This window comes from Neomonachus schauinslandi, chromosome 10 (assembly GCF_002201575.2).
Source record: "Neomonachus schauinslandi chromosome 10, ASM220157v2, whole genome shotgun sequence".
NCBI lineage: Eukaryota > Metazoa > Chordata > Mammalia > Carnivora > Phocidae > Neomonachus > Neomonachus schauinslandi.
This window is the reverse complement of record NC_058412.1, coordinates 38,839,078-38,858,067: the sequence shown is the minus strand read 5'-3', so window position 1 is coordinate 38,858,067 and position 18,990 is coordinate 38,839,078. Positions and strand designations below refer to the sequence as shown.

General features: G+C 41.8%; 1 protein-coding gene and 1 non-coding gene across 3 annotated transcripts in view; both read left to right on the top strand.

The window, feature by feature from the left end:
* Nucleotides 1-14,845, top strand: part of PTCD3 (pentatricopeptide repeat domain 3) — a 29,467-nt gene extending 14,622 nt beyond the window's left edge. For both annotated transcript variants that reach the window (XM_044918740.1, XM_021697520.1), the window contains exons 10-24: nucleotides 965-1,052; nucleotides 1,557-1,617; nucleotides 2,108-2,193; nucleotides 2,867-3,011; nucleotides 3,679-3,729; nucleotides 6,009-6,098; nucleotides 6,399-6,427; nucleotides 7,269-7,375; nucleotides 8,519-8,597; nucleotides 8,691-8,781; nucleotides 9,644-9,729; nucleotides 10,223-10,371; nucleotides 11,877-11,918; nucleotides 12,495-12,653; nucleotides 12,899-14,845. In XM_044918740.1, the coding sequence (XP_044774675.1) occupies nucleotides 965-1,052; nucleotides 1,557-1,617; nucleotides 2,108-2,193; nucleotides 2,867-3,011; nucleotides 3,679-3,729; nucleotides 6,009-6,098; nucleotides 6,399-6,427; nucleotides 7,269-7,375; nucleotides 8,519-8,597; nucleotides 8,691-8,781; nucleotides 9,644-9,729; nucleotides 10,223-10,371; nucleotides 11,877-11,918; nucleotides 12,495-12,653; nucleotides 12,899-12,971 (1,336 nt within the window). In that variant the 3' untranslated portion in view covers nucleotides 12,972-14,845. The remainder of the gene's footprint in view (nucleotides 1-964; nucleotides 1,053-1,556; nucleotides 1,618-2,107; nucleotides 2,194-2,866; nucleotides 3,012-3,678; nucleotides 3,730-6,008; nucleotides 6,099-6,398; nucleotides 6,428-7,268; nucleotides 7,376-8,518; nucleotides 8,598-8,690; nucleotides 8,782-9,643; nucleotides 9,730-10,222; nucleotides 10,372-11,876; nucleotides 11,919-12,494; nucleotides 12,654-12,898) is intronic.
* On the top strand, nucleotides 11,356-11,492 carry LOC123326130. The gene has a single exon (XR_006540909.1). It is a non-coding gene; the product is annotated as a small nucleolar RNA SNORD94 (small nucleolar RNA).
* Nucleotides 14,846-18,990: the final 4,145 nt, after the last annotated feature.

Below are 18,990 nucleotides of genomic sequence, written 5' to 3'. Positions count from 1 at the left end.
GTAGCCCCCCCCCCACCCCATTTCACTTCATGTCCCCTTCACGTAATGTTGGTTTCTTGGGTAGTTTCATCAGTGCTACTCGCAATATGTACCTCCTATTGTGAAAGATTGGCTAATTTTGTTTACGTAAGAATACACATACACTACAATGTAATTCTAAAGTAAGGCTGCTGGCCAGCAAGCAGAAATACTCCGCATTTCCAGACAAAAGGTGAGTAACGTTTAATTAACATTTCAGAATTTAAGTTAACTGAATAGAAATGTATAAGAGAGATTTCACGTGGACATCTGGAGGAGAGCTACCATTAATATCTGAAGTTTTTTGAAGTGATGAATAGAATCAAACATTAAATTTCTTTAGTAGATTTTAATAATTTCGCATGGTGGTTAAGAGCATGGACTTTGGCATACCATCCTGGCTCAAATCCTGCTTCTGATTTCCAAGACCTCTGTAAAGAGGCAGAAGCAAGATACAACATGGTCTCTATAACATGGTTACATTGATTGATTGATTGATTGACTGATAGGGAAGAAGGAAGGAAGGAAGATGCACCAGAGTGTGACACTTACACGCTAGAATACGAGAGAGAGATTCAGGAGAAACTGCTTGTCTGTGGTGGCCTCTGGGGAGTTGTATATGGTTGAGAGAGGGTGGGGAAACTTCACTGTATACCCTCTGTACACTTTTTTTATTTGTTTAGTATTGTGAGTATATATTTTTTGTAAAAATTTTCAGTCCTGGTTCTGTCATTAACTGCCAAGAACGCGGACCACTTGAGGTTTTTGAGCCTCGGTTTTTCCCACTTTTCAGAATGATAACCATGTCTCTCTCTCTGTCTGGATGGTAGGAATTGTGTGTATGAAGTGCTTGGCACAGTGCTTGGAACATTTTGAACTCACAAGAGATTGTGATAGCTATTGGTTTTTCCTGTTTCCCCTGGTTCGTTTACTCTTCTGTGTCTAGGGCAAAAAACAATGCTGAGAGAATCTTCGCTCTAATGCCAGAGAAAAACTCACACTCCTACTGCACAATGATCCGAGGAATGGTGAAGGTAACATTTATTTTTCTATTTTTATCTTTAATTTCCACTAAGTCAGGATTTGTCACCCTCAGAATTATGGACAATTGGGCCAGATAATTTGTCGTGGGGGCTCTCCAGTGCAACGTAGAGTGTTTAAAAGCTCCCTGTTCTCTCGGGGTTTCGTACGTAGCAGAGCAGCTCCCTCGCTGCGATCTATTGAAAGTCAGCCCTCGACACAAGGGTTTGAATAAAAAGAAAAAAGAAAAAGAAAAGCTCCCTGTTTTCTACCCACTGCATATTGGTACTACATCCTCCCCAGCCCTCAGTTGTGACAACTAGAAATATCGCCAGGAATTACACATGTCACCTGGGAGGCAAAGTATCCACAGCAGTGGATTATAAACTTCATGAGAACCAGGACCTTGTCTGTTTTGTTTACTACTGTATTCTCAAACCCTAAAACAGTCGATGTGCAAGTATTTCTTAAGTCAACATGTTAGAGGTTGCTTAATGTTTATGCTTTCTCTGTCCTAGCACCGAGCTCCTGTGCAGGCTTTAAACTTGTACACTGAATTATTAAACAACAGACTCCGTGGTAAGTGTGTTTGTGGAGAATTCTTTTTCTTTCCTTAAGAATCTGTAATATCTGGGACGCCTGGGTGGCTCAGTTGGTTGAGCATCTGCCTTCAGCTGAGGTCATGACGATCCCAGAGTTCTGGGATCAAGTCCCACATGAGCAGGGAGCCCGCTTCTCCCTCTGCCTGCCGCTCCCCCTGCTTGTGGTATCTCTGTCTCTCTCTGACAAATAAATAAATCTTAAGAAAAAAAAAAAAAAACAACTAACATTTTTGAATCCACAGAATATTTGGATCTTGCCTCAATTATGAGCTCAGTTTTTATCTTTTCATGTAGCATTGATATTCATTGGCATATATAGAAGCAGGAGGAGAGATCCAGAGCAGGGGGTGATTGTCTAGTGTTGTGGGCACATGGTAAGTGAGCTAGGAGCCACATGTGTATTACTTCTTTGCCTTAAACTGAGGCATTTAGGTGTTAAACTTCAACCCAGATTTTTGTGTTTACAGCTGATGTGTACACCTTCAACGCATTGATTGAAGCAACAGCATTGAGTGTGAATGAGAATATGGAGGACAAATGGAATAATATACTGGTAAGGAGGAACCCTCAGTTTGTCTTCTGATGGGCCTAAAATACCTTTTCCTAGAAATAAAGGGGGTGGAGACAGCATTTTTTGCACATTTTCATGGCAGATACAACAGCGCTGGGCACTCAGCGGTTGTGTGTTTACCCCCTCCCAGCAACCCTGTAGTTTAAATAGCTGTGTCTGACATGTGAGAAGAAACGTTAACTGACCCCGAGTTCAGAAAGACCTCAGTTGCTTTATTTCTCATCATAGTTTTTTAGTCACAAAAATGTATATTAACTGAAACGTTTTTATCAGGTAAGTCTGAAAAATTATATTCATTGGATTTAAATAACTTAGGAATAGAAATGTTTTTATGTTTTTACACCGTACGGTTTATGTGTCTTTATACCATACTGCTGCTTATTTTAAAGGAAAACACTCCAGTTCATTCTAGTCTGTTCTTTTGCTTTACTAGGCAGGGTGAAGACAGTTGGACCCCTTGATCAAGTGAGGTGGGGTGACTTCTCTAAAAGGCAAAGTGACTGGTCCTGCTAATAGATAATTCTTAAATTAGGGATATGTTTAGTAACGTTAGACTTAGCCAGAGAGCCAAGTTCTTTTTTAGTGTGTAATATTAGTTAATTGGACAAATTACCTACCCAGGCATAAACGAGACTTATGCTTTTGACTCAACTAGGAGTTGCTAAAACAAATGGCTGCACAGAAGGTGAAACCAAATCTACAGACATTTAATACCATTCTGAAATGCCTCCGGAGATTTCATGCATTTGGAAGATTGCCAGCCTTACAGACCTTTCGTGAAATGAAAGCCATCGGAATAGGTGAGTATGTGTCATGTCCCTCCCTGGAGGCTGAGCAAGTGCTGGCCAGAAGTCTTAGATGCAGACAGGTAGAAAAGAGATGGTAAACTTTTTGCCGTTTATATAATGTATTGAGAACTTCGATTCCACCATTTGGCATTACAAGTATTTAGTAATGGTGGGAGCTCCTTTATCTTCATGCTCTTTATAGCAAATTACAGTGTTCTTTTAATATTTTAGGTACTTTTCTATGGATTTTTGGGGAGAACTGTTCACTTAAGAATTAAATAGTTTTAAATCCCATGACATTTGCTAGCATAATTAAGTATTTGAACCTAAATGTGCTACTGTGTTGTATAGTTTTCTGTAATTATTAAAGGTTGTTTGGGCATCAGTTCACTTCAGTATATTTTAGCGTTCTTGAACGAAGAATTATAGTATAAGTGCATTAGCTATAACATTTACTAATGACATGTCAAGGCTTTCTAAGAGTGTTTATGATCCCTTTCCACTTAACATTAATTAAAATGAGCTACGACAGGTCTTTGTTCAGAGGAATAGAAATGTATCATCTTTTACTTAAATACCAAGGTCAGTGTGTTTTTAGTTCAGTGTGCCTCAGTAAACTGTATTTTTGGACAGCTGTGTTTGACTTCTTTCTTATTTTTTTGTCAACCTGGTAATTTAGAACCCTCGCTTGCAACATACCACTATATTATTCAGCTGTTTTATCACCATGGTATGTATGACGTTATATATTAATTTATATAGAAAGCTGACACATTCCCTTATGTTTATGTGATTAATTGTTACAGGTCTCTTTCACTACATACGATTTAAGAATAGAGAACACAAATTAACATTCCTGTAGCCTGAGCAAAAAGTTATTCCAGCTGGAGGGGACAGGGCCATTAAATGTACTAACAGTGTTGGTGTACAATTACAAATGGTCCGAAGGTGGGGCGCCTGGGTGGCTCAGTCGTTAAGCGTCTGCCTTCGGCTCGAGTCATGATCCCAGGGTCCTGGGATGGAGGCCCGCATCGGGCTCTCTGCTCAGCGGGAAGCCTGCTTCTCCCTTTCCCTCTGCCCCTCCCTACCGTTCGTGCTCTCTCTCTCTCTCTCTCTCAAATGAATAAGTGAAATCTTTAAAAACAAAGAAATGGGGGCGCCTGGGTGGCTCAGTCGTTAAGCGTCTGCCTTCGGCTCTGATCATGATCCCAGAGTCCTGGGATCAATCCCCGATGGGGCTCCCTGCTCGGTGGGAAGCCTGCTTCCCCCTCTCCTCCCTGCTCATGCTATCTTCTCACTCTCTCTCTCTCTCAAATAAATAAAAATGTAAAAAAAAAAAATCAAAAATAAAAAGACTTAAAAAAAAAAAATGGTCAGAAGGTATGTTAGTCTGGAGTTCTTTTGCCCCTCCAGAGCTGTGCTTTTCAGGCAAATAGCTGTTAGGCACACATGCCTCCTTAATGAAAGTTAAAGGACATTGAAGATTTGTTCATCGAATTAGTGCTGGGTACCCACGTGTGGCCGCCGGCTGCTGTATGCAGTGACGCAGCGAGAGAACATTCCCATTTGTACAGGCACTTGTTGGACAGTGCTGCTCCACCGTAACCTTGACCTTGTAGGAGAACCTTTGGCTCCGTTTGTCACATGCTTTAGGTCAGCCACTTCCTGTAGGAGCTGTGTTCTGTTGAACGGACTCCAGAGCAAGGCACACTGGAGCTGAAATTTCACCTCCATCATTTACCAGTTGTGCCAGAGGGACTGGATACCCTACCTGAGTGAATACCATAGGGCCGTAATGATGAAATGAACTGTGCCCAGTGTCTTGTCTCTGCTTGGAAGGCATGCAGTAGGCACTCCTAGTCTGTCAGTTTTTAGCCATTTGCCCCAACCTGAGAAAGAACCCCTGGGTTCAGAAATGACTGCTCCAGTCCTTTTCTCCTGTGGTTGACTTTATATATATAAAACAGAGAAGAACTTGAGTATCTCTGTTTTGGTGGACTAATTTTACAAAATCCACATCCTCACCTATGAGGAGGATTTTTATTTTTTAGGGTGCCAGTGGGGGGAAGAGGTAACAGACTTTATCTTGGAAACAGGTAAACAGTTTCCACAATAATTATCTTCTAAAATTTTACTCAACCTTGATGACGTTATAGTGAAACTAGTGTTTCTGACCCCAAAGCCTGTTGCATTTTTCTCTGCCATCACACATCACTTCGGTTCAGCTGCGTCCTGCTTCCTAAGTAACACTCGGGAACATGGGGGCAGACTCAGAGGAGAAGTGTCCGTTTGCCTTACACGTAGGTAAACTGGCTCCCTGCAGTAACCACTTACAGGTATTTACTCAAAGGAGAAAGCCTAAAGAAAGGATACATGTAGATTATTATGTAATTAATAAAATGATTAGAAATGCCAGCAAATGGAAACACGCTTGAGGAAATTGTAGAAATACATCTGTACTGTCATTAAAACTACACTATCACTTGTGTGCGGATAAGGTAGGGAACAGATTGTATGAATAAGGTGATGTGTTGGGAATTGTGTAGGTGCATTTTATACTTATTAGTACTCAGTTCATGTGATTTTAAGAGGATTGCCTAAATCCATTAATTCTACAGTTTTCTTTTTCTTGGCCTTTTCATGCTGATTATACGTAACACAAATGATGACTAGTAAAAAAACGTTTGTTTTTCGAAGTATGTAGATTTGGTGAGGTTGTGTGTGTCTCCCACTTCAGTGAAAGTCAATCTTGAGACAAGATTAAAGAGGAAGGGCAAGTGTGCTGGGAGCACATAGCCAAAGAGCTGGAACTGTCCAAGATCGTATGGAGAGTTCCCCTCTGTAGTGTGTGCATCTGCTCCTTCAACGAGCATGTGCTCCGCCAGCTGTATGCCGGGCAGTCCGCTGCAGGGGGAAGGGGAGGTGTGGCCCCTTGAACTGCATTCTGTGTGGTTGGTGGGGGTACAGACGGGACTCCTTATGAAGCCTAATTGCTTTTTCCTTCTGCAGAAAACCCTTCAAAAGGATCATCGCTCATAATCTATGACATTATGAACGAATTAACAGGACAGAAATTTTCCCCAAAGGACCCAGATGACGGTATGCACAGAAATTGCTTGTGTGCAACAAAGAGCCTGCTTTCCTGATTGCCAGTTATTAGAGACCTTATGATAGGACAGGGTTTAATTTAGCTTAGTTGTCTTATGGTCATTATTCTGAAGAAGCCAAAATACGTGTGGAGCATTGCTCTATGCTTCCTCTCCTAGAGTTTTTATTCCTTTAGGTTTAACTTACACATTAACAGTTTTATTGAGTTTTATTTTTAGGATTTTTATTAATGCTCACTTGAAAATATATTTTACCCATTGTAACCAAGACTTTGTGAACTTTGATTTTCAGATATGTTTTTTCAGTCAGCCATGAGAGCTGTAAGTACTGTTTCTTATTTAACTTCTGTTTTTCTTTTTCCTTTTATCCACTTAAATTCCTCTGTAACTCGTGCAGGGTTGGGGGTCTCCCCTAATTCTTTCACTTTCTCTGTTAGTCTTTGGTCCAAATTTTTTTTTCTCTTAAATTCTATACTAATTCACATAGCATCTCTACCTTTATTTATTGTATACGTTTTTTTTTTTCACACCTTTGTTCAGATAAGGTTTCAGAGTATTTCATGTTTACCTGTTTGTGACTTTTTAAATTGATAATGGTTGTTTTGAATTTTGGTTTTTCATTTTATGTTAATCAGAGGAAGTTTTAGGCAGTTTCAGGATGGATTAGCATATCCTATTCCCTAAGGATAATTGCTTTCCAAAAGTTCAGTGTGTATCCTTGTAGGTTTTTTCCTCTAGGTATTCAAACACACACAACCAGACACATTTCCATTATATTTTGTTTGTTGACAACAACATAGTATTTCATAGGAGGGAGGGACTACAATTTACTTAACTCTTCTACTGTGAGTGTGTTTTGGAGTTAATTCATGGGGTTTTTTGCAAATATAGTGATGCTGAAATGAGCACTCTGTCTTTGACCAAGTGTTTTCATAGGATTGATTTCTAAAGGTACAATCACTAGATCAAAATCATCTTGTTTTAAATTTCACATAACTTGAGGTTTGCCTTTTTTTTTTCCCCTCAATCTTATAACTCATTTGCTGTCAACCAGTAATACATTGAATCCGCATGAGTATTTCCACAAGTAACTCTCTTTAATGTAATGAGCCACTGTTTGGCTGATAAATCTGAGTGATGCTTACTGTTTGCAAATTTTCAGTGCTCGTTTCTCAGAGATCTAGAACTTGCTTATCAAGTACATGGCCTTTTAAACACTGGAGACAACTGGAAATTCATTGGACCAGATCATCGGCGTAACTTCTATTAGTAAGTGTGTTGGAAATGTATCCTTTTGCATTATTGGAGCTTCTTTAAACAACCATTAGTTCTGTAAGTGGGAGACTGTTGGTAGCCCTCCTATGTCACCTCTGCAGACACCATGCCCCTAACTTACCGTACATGTTAATTGAGCACTTGGAAGTTCAAGCAGTGGTAAACTGATTTGCCAGACTGAGATGTCTGCTGTGTATCTTTTAAACTCTTTTTCTTTGTAATGCTTTAAATACACATTATCTTTTTTCTCTAGGCCCTATTTTATATTTTTGAATGTATGGTAGGGTAGGTCCCTAACAATTTCAACACAGCCTCTTTTTTTTTTTTTTTTTAAGATTTTATTTATTAGAGGAGGGGGAGGGGCAGAGGGAGAGAGAGAAGCAGGCTCCCCGCTGAGCAGGGAGCCCGATGCGTGGCTCAATCCAGAACCCTGAGATCATGACCCGAGCTGAAGGAAGACGCTTAACCAACTGAGACACCCAGGCACCCCAGCCTCTTGTTTTTAAAGATGAAGATACAGAGATGAAGCCCAAAGAGACTCCTTAAATGAGTTTGATTTCAGGTAGATAAAAACAGGAATTTGGGCGCCTGGGTGGCTCAGATGGTTAAGCGTCTGCCTTTGGCTCAGGTCATGATCCCGGGGTCCTGGGATCGAGTCCCACATCGGGCTCCCGGCTCAGCGGGGAGCCTGCTTCTCCCTCTGACCCTCTCCCCGCTCATGCTGTTTCTCGCTCGCTCGCTCTCTAAAAAATAAATAAAATCTTTAAAAAAAAAACAGGAATTTAAGGAGGCAGCCTGTTAATAGGCATGTGATGATTGTCTTCTGTGTGTCCATATCCTTGCTTCACATTGCATGCTTTTAAAGTGAATGTGATATTCACTGTTGGCTCACCGTGAGCTAAGAGCATGAGGAGGCAGTCATGAATGGCCAGCTGAGGATAAGAAGGTATTAATTGGGAAGTCCAGAGAACATAGTTAGCACCTCTTGAGTCAAGCATTGGCCCATGTAACTTGACATTGTTTGTAACTTACAAATTGATTTTAAATTCTGTGTAACATATCCTATAGCTGTGCTGTAATTCAGTCGTTCTGTTGTTAGGGATCTGAGACTAAACCTACCTTTTCTCTCCATTACAGTTCCAGGTTCTTCAGTTTGCTTTGTCTAATGGAACAAATTGATGTCACGTTGAAGTGGTACAAGGACCTAATACCTTCAGTAAGATGATTCATGACCTCTCATTGTAGATGTGCTTGTGGGTATCTTTGCTGACTAATACTTTAAAAATGTATTCGTATTTCTCTTAATCAGGTATTCTTTCCCCATTCCCAAACTTTGATAGACCTTCTCCAAGCATTGGATGTGGCCAACCGGCTAGAAATGATTCCTCAAATTTGGAAAGGTTGGTTTCAGTTTGTATGTTCAGGCCCATCTCACTTCATTGCCCTACATTTTGATTAATGTTAGGGATGGAAATTTCCTTTTTTTTTCCACTAAATTAAATATATTAGTTAAGGTCTGCTTTATGGTTGTTGACTCACATTGCGTATAATATTGCATGAATAAAAATGCATTGAAAGTGACCTAAATAAGTTCCTTCGTGACAGGAAAAGGTAGAGTTTGTGCATTTGTTGTGTGACACGACAAAGGGAAGATCCTAATGCTAATTACGTGGCACACCCTAAATCAAAATTCAGGTCTCCATTCGCAAAGCCTTTGTTATTCGTCTGTACCATGCTGCATCATTGTGACTCAGTTGTTAACCAGTCAGTGATAAGTTTCTAAGAAATGGGCGTGATTGTGCGTTTCTGTGTATAAAATTGGCTGCAGAAGATGCTGTGTCTCATCTGCTAGGTGATGGTGATCGCAACTTGAGTTTTCTGTCAGCTTCAGGTTTCCATGTCTGAACACCGAGACCATAACCCTGACCTATTTCACAAGATTGCTCTAGTGATTGTTACATCAAAGATGGTTGACAATTACCAGGTGCTGTAAAACAGTGTCTTGCCATATGGAGCTGGTAGCTGCTCCAGAGTCGTGCACATGCTGTGTCTCGCACTTGACTGGGAGCAGGTTACTGCCTTCCATCGCTCCTTCATCCATTTTTACCGTGAATTATCCTGCTGGTTTCCTGGAGACCTGGAATAGTGTCAGCACCTGACTTTCACCCACCAAGAACTGTGACAGTGGACAAAGGTCAGCCGAAGAGTTTTGGTTTTACATGACAGTGATCACCATTCACTATGTTCTTTTTCTATTTCAAGATAGTAAAGAATATGGTCACATTTCTCGCAATGACCTGAAAGAAGAGGTTCTGATGCTCATGGCAAGGGATCAGCACCCACCAGAGGTAGGGTTATATCCAGATTCAAGTTATGTTACAGTGATTAGAAGTGTACTAACCAGTATGTTCTCTAACATTGTGGACCTTGTAAGGGTAAGTTCCTTGGTTTCACCAGGGAGACGTTACAGAGAATTCTGCTACCTAAACCCAGATTTAAATTCTACATCTAAACATACCCAGCCATTAGCAGAATCCCATTTCTAAAGTCACTTTCATTCCTCCAGTCCAAAACTGTCTTGACAGTAGTAGTTTTTTGAAAAAATTCCCATCTAAAAAGAAAACCCATAATGTATTTTTGAAGGATGTGGCCAATATTCAAATTATTTACCCCAGAGCAGGGCAGGGTAAGTTCTTTTTTATTGCTTGTGTACTATACATATGATGGGTTCAAATGGTAAAATGCATAGCTCAAAAATGTCAACGCTTTTGTGGAGTCTTCTGAACTTAGATTCTCCTAAAACCAGCTAGGCAGTTCTGCTGACTCTTCAGGGCCTCTCAGCTTCAGGTGGCGTTTGCTGACTGTGCTGCAGATATCAAATCCACTTACGAGAGCCAGGATGCCAGACAGATTGCTCCTGAGTGGCCAGCCAACTGTCTGAACTATATAGCTGTCCTCTTTTTAAGGGCTGGCAGAACGCAGGAAGCCTGGTGAGTACAAAACCACAAGTGTAAATTAGCATTTGTACTTGGATCTCAGAGAACATTTTCCCAGTCACTAGAATTTTCTAATTTGACTATTAGATGTGTAATCAGAAAAATGAGTTTTCTACATAATGAGTTTTCTCTGGGACTGCAAATACCAACTGAAAAGGAAACTTAGAAGACCAGTATAGTATATACGTTGTATTTAAGAGAGGACACAGCTTAATAAGGGCTAATTCTCTATTTCTCACCTGTTTTCTGTATCCATGGGCAAGTAGTCACTTGTCCTGTCCACTTAAATAGAATGATCAAAGAATCTTATTTTTGAAAATGCCTTGGGCATTTGGCTTATCCAGGTATTTCAAGTGCAGGCTGTGCACTTGGACTTCTAGAAACTGACATTTAAAAACGGCCTTGACTGGGGGTGCCTCGGTGGCTCAGTCGTTAAGCATCTGCCTTCGGCTCAGGTCTTGATCCCGGGGTCCTGGGATCGAGCCCCACGTTGGGCTCCCTGCTCGGCGGGGAGTCTGCTTCTCCCTCTGCCACTCCCCCTGCTTGTGTTCTCTCTCTCTCTGTCAAATAAATAAAAATAAAAATGGCTTTGACTAGAACCATCTTTGGTTTGTGTCACTGTGTACCTACCAGTTAGGTGTTTTCATCAGCACTTCCTTCACATACTAATTCTTAATGTTTGTGAATGGACACTTTACATGCATTCCTTTTTCCAAAAGCAGAGAAGAAAGAATACTTTTGTTCAGTAAGTGGGGTACTTGTATATGGATTTTTCAACACAAGAAAGTAACTTGAACATAGGGTTGTCAGCCCAAAATGTGGTTGTTCACTGTCTTCAGGAAAAGCTGGTGAATGAAGGCTTTGCTACCTGAACTGGTCTTAGGAGTGTAAATCACACACATGGCTTGCTACACTGCTAGTGACAAACCTTTGATGCTCGAATTTGTTAACTCAGGTTGACACGCACTTGTTACGAATCAGGCTGTGATGATTGGCGCAGGGGTACGGACCTCAGCTGAATCATGGGAGCTGAATGTATGTGTTTCACCTTTGTCTTGCATGTGGCAGGATGCTGGTGAGCACTTACATGAGACTCATGCCTTAATCTGAGCCTGCTCTTCGCAATGTAATTCTAGGACACTGATCCCGTTCTGGGATCGTAAGAGAGGAAAGAGATCGCACTCTATTGCATCCCTCTCTGCTGCCCACAGGGTGCATTCTGTCCCTGTGAGGACCGAAGTGATTCTCGAGAAGAGGATATTACCCCCCCCAATAATTCTCAACACTGGCAACGAATCAGACTTGCCTCTGAAACTTGAAATGTACATATGTGAAGTTTGGGAGGAGGGAGTTGAAGCACTGAACATGCTTTAAATGTGAACAGGGCTGGGAGCCCGTGGAGCTCACAGATCTGTCTTCAGGAACTTCAGAGAACAGTTGTGATCATCTGCTCATCTTCTGTGCTATTTATATTCATATCTTTCTCATATCTTGAACAGGAAAATGCTGGGGCTTTTCAAGAAGCATAATAAGATCCCTGGGTAAGTTGAATTTAACAAGCCTCCCTGGGCACATCTTGGAATTAGCTGCATGGTCTTAACTCTTACCATGGGGTGATTGGAATTTCTTCACATTCCTCAGTCACAGTGATTGAGCATTCTTTTGCTCAAGCAAATGGACAATTGCTTCCACCATCTAGGGCATCCTGAAGCAAGCACTGTTTTTAATCTGTGGTTGTTGATTGCAACACACTGGGCATACACTGAACAACAGATCCTTAATGAAGGCATACTGGATCAATGTTCATTGTATCTTTGACCCTTTAGTCTTCGTGGCAGTGCCTGGGTGGCTCAGTTGGTTAAGTGTCTGCCTTTGTCTCAGGTCATGGTCCTGGGGTGCTGGGGTGGAGCCTCATGTCTGGCTTCTCATTGGAAGTCTCCTTCTCCCTCTGCCCCTCCCCCCACTCATGCTGCCCTTCATGTAAGTTTACCTCCAAAGCTACTGTTGTGGATTTCGCGACTCAACTTTATAGAATGCTAGGTTTTACTTTGCATATGAATCTGTGAGGGGGCTCGGGTTTAGTTGGGGAATGTTGACATTTTGCCTTTCTTTTACAGAAATGAGTTGTTGAATGAGTTTATGGACAGTGCAAAAGCATCCAGCAGCCCTGCCCAGGCCATTGAGATAGTGAAGCTTGCAAGTGCCTTCAGCTTGCCTGTTTGTGAAGGCCTCACCCAGAGAGTGATGGCTGACTTTGCAATCAGCCAGGAACAAAAGTGAGTCCTGCATCAGATGGAGCAGATGATTTGTCCATCTACCCATTCAATGTTTATAGCTTTCTTCCTCCTGAACTTTTTTCTTTGCAAAACACCAGGATGTGATACCTATTTATTTCACTTGTCATACATGTCAGAGGCTATAGATTTGGCTCTTGGAAACTTTTCCCTTTTCATTAAAGTTGCAGAGTCCCCTCCCCCAAGCCTAAAATGCAGTGTAACCCTCTAGTTTATTTTCCTTACAGGGAAGCCCTGGGAAACCTAACCTCACTGACCAGTGATAGCGACAGCGACAGTGACAGCAATGAAGGCAAATAAAAGTGGGCGAATCAGGAGCAGCTGTGGCCTAGCATAGTTGTTGTACTTAAACTTGAGAACTGACATCTCTGTTCAACTGTCTTGTGAAGAAAACAAGAATTCAGACTTGAACTTCAAAGAACAATAGGTATAGCATGGACTATTTAAATTCCTAATTTGATACTTCGTGAGCCACCCATTCAGGGTTGACCACTTAAACAGAAGCAGCACTACCATTTTCTGTGGACACACACAGTGAGGACATGGCTCCTGGCTTCAGCATAAGCTCTGTGCATGAGCAGTGTTTGTTCAGCCGACTTCACACTGCTGTCCAGTGTGGTTTGTCTTCCCGTCGTGGACTTGGCCTTCATGGGCTGATGCTGTGATGCTGGTGCTTCCTCAGTCTTCGAGCAGGTGGCTAAAGGAGGTTTGCAATACATACATCTCCATTGATACTGGATCAGTAGCCCAATTTAAGGGATATTGTAGAGGTGAGAAATTTGCCATTGTTGTTTAATCATTTCTAAGATGCATAGTGTTTGGGCTGCACGTATGGGAAAATGAAGGCTGTAAATGCTGTAGTTAAGGTGCACTTGTACGTATTCCCATTACTTTTACATAGCCTTTGTCCCCCCTCCCCACCCCGGCCCTGGGACTTGCATGAAAGAGCTCCATCTCCCTTGCTTCCCCCCCTGCCGTGTGCCAGCACCTTTAGTTGTACTCAGTGTACTACAAGTGGTCTGAAGTGAGGGCCGCTGGGCGCCTGAGTGGCTCAGTCAGTGAAGCGGCTGCTTTGGCTCGGGTCATGATCCCGGGGTCCTGGGATCGAGTCCCGCATCACGTTCCCTGCTCCGCGGGAAGCCTGCTTCTCCCTCTCCCTGCTGCTGCTCCTGCCTGTGCACTCGCTTGTGCTGTCACATAAATAAAATCTTTTAAAATATAACAAAATAAAGTGAGGACTGCTAGTCAAGAACCTCTACTACTACTGGCATTTCTCTTACCACTGTGAAACCTCAGTACTGGAAGTGAGCAGGAACCTGCACAGTTTACAGGAGCATTCTTGCCCTTCACCAGGGCTTCCGCAGGCTGCTTTGCTCATTCCTGGTCCCGGATATTCTGAGGGGGCCCCATGAGTTCCTCCCAGATGAACAGCTTCATCCTTACCCTACCAGGGCTGCCACTGATGGGCTACTGTTTCGTACCCTTGTCGGTTACATGTATCTGTTTCGGTTCTTTCTGTCCTCTCTCTAGACCTGGACCCAGCCGTATATTCTCAGAACCCTAAGTATTGGTTCATGTTTTCTCCTAGATTGCCGGTTTAAGACTTCTAATTAAAGGACAAAGGGGGCAGGGAAATGACAGTAATGAGCTATTAAGCATTCACGTGCATTATTCCCTGACATAACGAAGCAAATGAACAAAAGGACAGTTAAGGCTGATTAGCCTTTGATCTTGGTTTACAACTTCCAGGGAGAACCTGGCTTCCTGGAAGTTTCTGTTCACTCTGCTCCTTCCCATCTTTCCTACAGATGCCTGCTCTCTTCTTGGCCAAGTACTCACTGCAATCCTTATAAATGTGGTATACTTCTCTCCTTGTCAGGCCCCAACTGAACCCTCACCTTAGTGCTTGGTAGCTACAGAGCTGATAGGACAAAGTCCCATCCGGGCTGATGTCATGAAAATTTATAATGGATTTCAATGTAGTTCAGTTGTTTTAACTGCTGTAGTTACTGCAAATACCCAGGCTAGGCAAATAACTGCTTCAAAGTTTCAGAAAATTAACCCTATAGGACTGGTCTCCATTCTCTCAAGAACGAGCTCAAGAGGGGGTAGGGTCAGAGGGAGAAGCAGACTCCCTGCAAAGCAGGGAGCTCGATGCGGGACTTGATCCCAGGACTCCAGAGGATCATGACCTGAACCGAAAAGCGGGAGCTTAACCAACTGAGCCACCAAGGCGCCCAAAGATTTTACTTTTAATCTCTACACCCAACGTGGGGTTCGAACTTTTAACCACCCGGAGATCGAGTCGCATGCTCTTCCAACTGAACCAGCCAGGTGCCCCTCCATTCTCTCACTGCTACATGTTTATTCACGGACTAATGAAATATTAGCCTCTAATAGTAAAAGATGTTCTGTTTCTTTATGCCTATCAGTTTTTGCTTTTGGTCCCTGGCTCTCCCCTCAATTTGCGGTCGTCTTCCTCACAACGGTCTCTAATATAACTCAAGTACTGCATGCCTAAAAGGCATTTACTAAAATGAGTGGCTTCTCGGTCATGTACGAGAACTCATTTTTAAGACCATTCTTAATCTTAACATTTCACAGATGTTTATATAGGAAATATATATTACATTTACAATCTAAAATCAGTTCAGTATTTTAAACAAAATGCTATGAAAAGAAAGATTTGAGTTCTAAATCGAACCAGTTAGGACCAGAATCAAGTTTTGAAAAGCTTTGGAGCATTAATGGCGTATAAAGCAACCATGTTAAAATAATCCAAAAACAGCCTTTTGGAAATTGGGAAATGAGGGTAGTTTAACTATTTTTTAGTAACTTACCAAAAAAGAACAGGAGAAACCAGAGCATCAGAGGAATAAACTGTGGAGTTGGAACCCATGGAATGGGAAGGGTCAAGGGAGTAGGCCTGCTACATGTGAATAAACTTGTTCAATATGCCTCAGATCACCAGTGTGTGGAAATTAGGAACTAATAGATTCGAGGTTCATAAGAACATTTGAGGACTCTAGCAATAAAATGTACTGTCTGATGTTTGTCTTTAAACTGTAGGATTTAAGACAAAATTTTGGGGGTGACGATTAGAATACTGAAATGGATTAGAAAATCAAAATACATCACATGCAATAAAGCTGTGATACATTTTATAGTGCAATAGACATGCATATAGATACACATGTATAAGTGTATCTGGTCATGACATAAATTATTTTCCACTGGTAACAAAGTTTAGAAACACTGAAATAGGGGCGCCTGAGTGGCTCAGTCATTTGGGTGTGCCTTCGGCTCGGGTCATGATCCCGGGATCCTGGGATCGAGCCCCGCATCGGGCTCCCTGCTCCGCGGGAAGCCTGCTTCTCCCTCTCCCACTCCCCCTGCTTGTGTTCCCTCTCTTGCTGTGTCTCTGTCAAATACCTAAAATCTTTATAAAAAAATAAAAACTGAAATAGGACATGCTCGGAGACAGCGGTCACTGGAGCAAGGCTGGTCAGGGCAAGTTTATGGAGTCATTTAGATCAGATCTTTAGAGCAGAGTGGTGATTTACCAGAGACAAGTATTTGATTTGGTTAATAAAAGGCAATGTGCTAACGGAATGACGGAAATGTAAGATACATAGGGTCTGGACAGGGAAGGAACATCCAGCCTGGCCCAGGAAGGAGCCTAACCTGTCAAAACGCTATCCATCCAATCCGCACAGCTGTGGACTGAGAGAATTCAGGACTGGAGATCAAGCCCAAGAATAGTTTACAGAGCTCCGCAGGATTTCAGACTCTTGAAAACTAAGAATGTCCAAGAGTATAAAGGTTATGAGAATTTATTCCTGGGGAAACCTAAACTTTGCCACCAATACCAGTGGAATTTGCTCCTACAACAATGGCACCTCTGCTGACTCTTGCCTCTTAATCCCTCTAAAACCCCCTCTCCTGAAAACCCCAGGGCAGTGTCCCTACAGCTAGTGTGAACTAAGAAGCCAGTGAAACCACATGACCTCCCCATGTTTTGGAAAAGGGCAGAGTGGCCAGTTACCCTCTTGCTCTTCCACCCTCATCCTTTCTTTATACTCTCCTGGTGACCTCAGGATCCCTGAATGCTTCAGGGGGAAGGAAACCGACGGGGGGGTTGGGGGGGTTGTTCAGCTTTGGTTTGGGGTAATGGTGACCACTGGACCTGATGAAGAGTGATTTGCCTGATACTGAATCCTTTTTATTTCCCATTTATGTTAAATTAGCTGTTCTTCTGCACTGAGTTCAAGCAAGTTACTTTAAAACTGGTGGGACAACTCATCTGGGACTTGGAGACTTTTATCCAGAACCTGTTAAGAAAGAGCAGAGGATTTCAGTTAATACTAAGGAACAGAAAGACTTTGTGCCTTTAAAAAGACTGTCTAAAACTGCATTTTAGTTACATTATTGATTTTTGAAACATTAAAGCAAAGATCAGAGTTTTAATGTTATATCCAGAGGCATGAGTTTAAAATGTTGAGGAACACTTCCTACAGCACTCCAGGGAGGCAGTAAGGTAACCCGTTTAAGGCTCAGATAGATTGAGACAATGAAAGCAAGACGAATAATGATTTGCTTCACACGATCAAGTCAGAAGCGGCAGAGCTGTAACTTAGCACCTACAGCTGAAGTAAAGTGAAGCTGCCCGGCTCTAACTGTCCAAGGTTATAGCCATCTTCCCCCAAACTTGCCCCTTTGGGTTCCACCTTGCCTTCAAGGACAACTGACAACCCAAGTAAAGGCCCTTTTCACTTGAAGAGGTGCTAAGTGACCTCTCAGGAAGATGGGAGTCTTACTAGGCCTGAGGAGAGAGAATCAAGGCCTGGGCAAGCGTCCCTTTCCAATATCATCCCATTTTCTAATAGGCAACAGTGGTAAGGAGGTTGGTTAATGGAACTACTAACACTTGAAGGCCAGTGGTCTTCATTATTTTGATTTACTGAGCTAAAATAAACCATTCAGTATTGCTTGCCTCTCATGAGCTCAGATAATCACATCTGATCAGACTTATTTTCCAGCTCCTAGAGAAATTTAGATTTCCTTATAATTGGTAATATTTCCCATGCTGCATAAGTAAAACAAATTACAAGCACCTTTACCACGACAAACAGGTAAGTAGCTTTGTGAGTTAATGTATTTTGCAATTCCATACCATTCCAAAGGGGAAGGCTGAATTTAGAATAGTCTCATTTTCTTCTGGTAAAAATAGCACACTCTCACTGCAGAAATTAAGGACATTACACAAAGCATGTGTTCCATCAGAGACACTTACGTGTATTTTGTTGATTTAAGAATCTACTCAGGAGAAACATAAGGAATATGAGCATTATCAACCAAGGCCAAAACAGGATCAAAAGATCCCCAAATCAAAGGGTAAGTGCCATGCAAACTTAATGTAACAATCCAAATTCAGGGTCTGGCACACACCCACATAAATATAAAACAGAATTCCTCTCTCTCCCAGGATTTGCAGATACTTTGCTCAAATAAAAGTGCCTCCTCAGTCTCTTTGTGAACCCATAAACCCCAACAAAAAATTAAAATTCTGAAAACAAATTTGACAGTATTTTCATGGAATAAGAAAATACAAAGGAAGGAATTTGTTAATGTTTACCCAATATCGCAATTGTCCTAACCTTCAGAGACGTGAACTAAAAAAGTTCTCTGGGTTTTATGGCAATCCAGTTTAAATATACCACAAAATTATTCAGTCCCATGAAGTTTCCAGGCTCACTACCCCCACTTCAATGAAGAGATTCAGTCCAAGTACCAGAAAAGAGCAAGGTCAATTACCAGTGTTTCAGAACTGAGACCTGTGACCTGTTTTGAGGGCTGTTTAATTAAATTCTGGGTAAAGAAAACTTTTTTTTTTTTTTAAATGAAACAGACCAGAAAACAGTACATCACTAGTAGAAAGGGGCTAGCAGTGGTTTGAAAAAACTTTTAAGTATGCGGGTCCCAATATAAAATATAAATTTTTCCTGTGGTGGCAATTTTAAAAGTTTCAGATGGATACTATTATTTCTAGTGCCCTTTAATCACTAGAAATGCTGTATCTCCCATTATAAATATTTTGGCAATTACGCCTTGTACATCACTCTTGAGTCTGATCAGTAGGAATCAGTTCACCAGAACCTTCAAAGCCAAAAACAGACCTTGCACTTCTGGAACCCAGTTCATGACCTGGAAACTCAGTGCCCAGGATTTCCTACCTCTGCTGTTGCCACTTCTCAAGGAAATTGTCTACGCATACAACAAACTAGAAATAGTACTTTCTGAAAAGGGATAAGCTACTCAG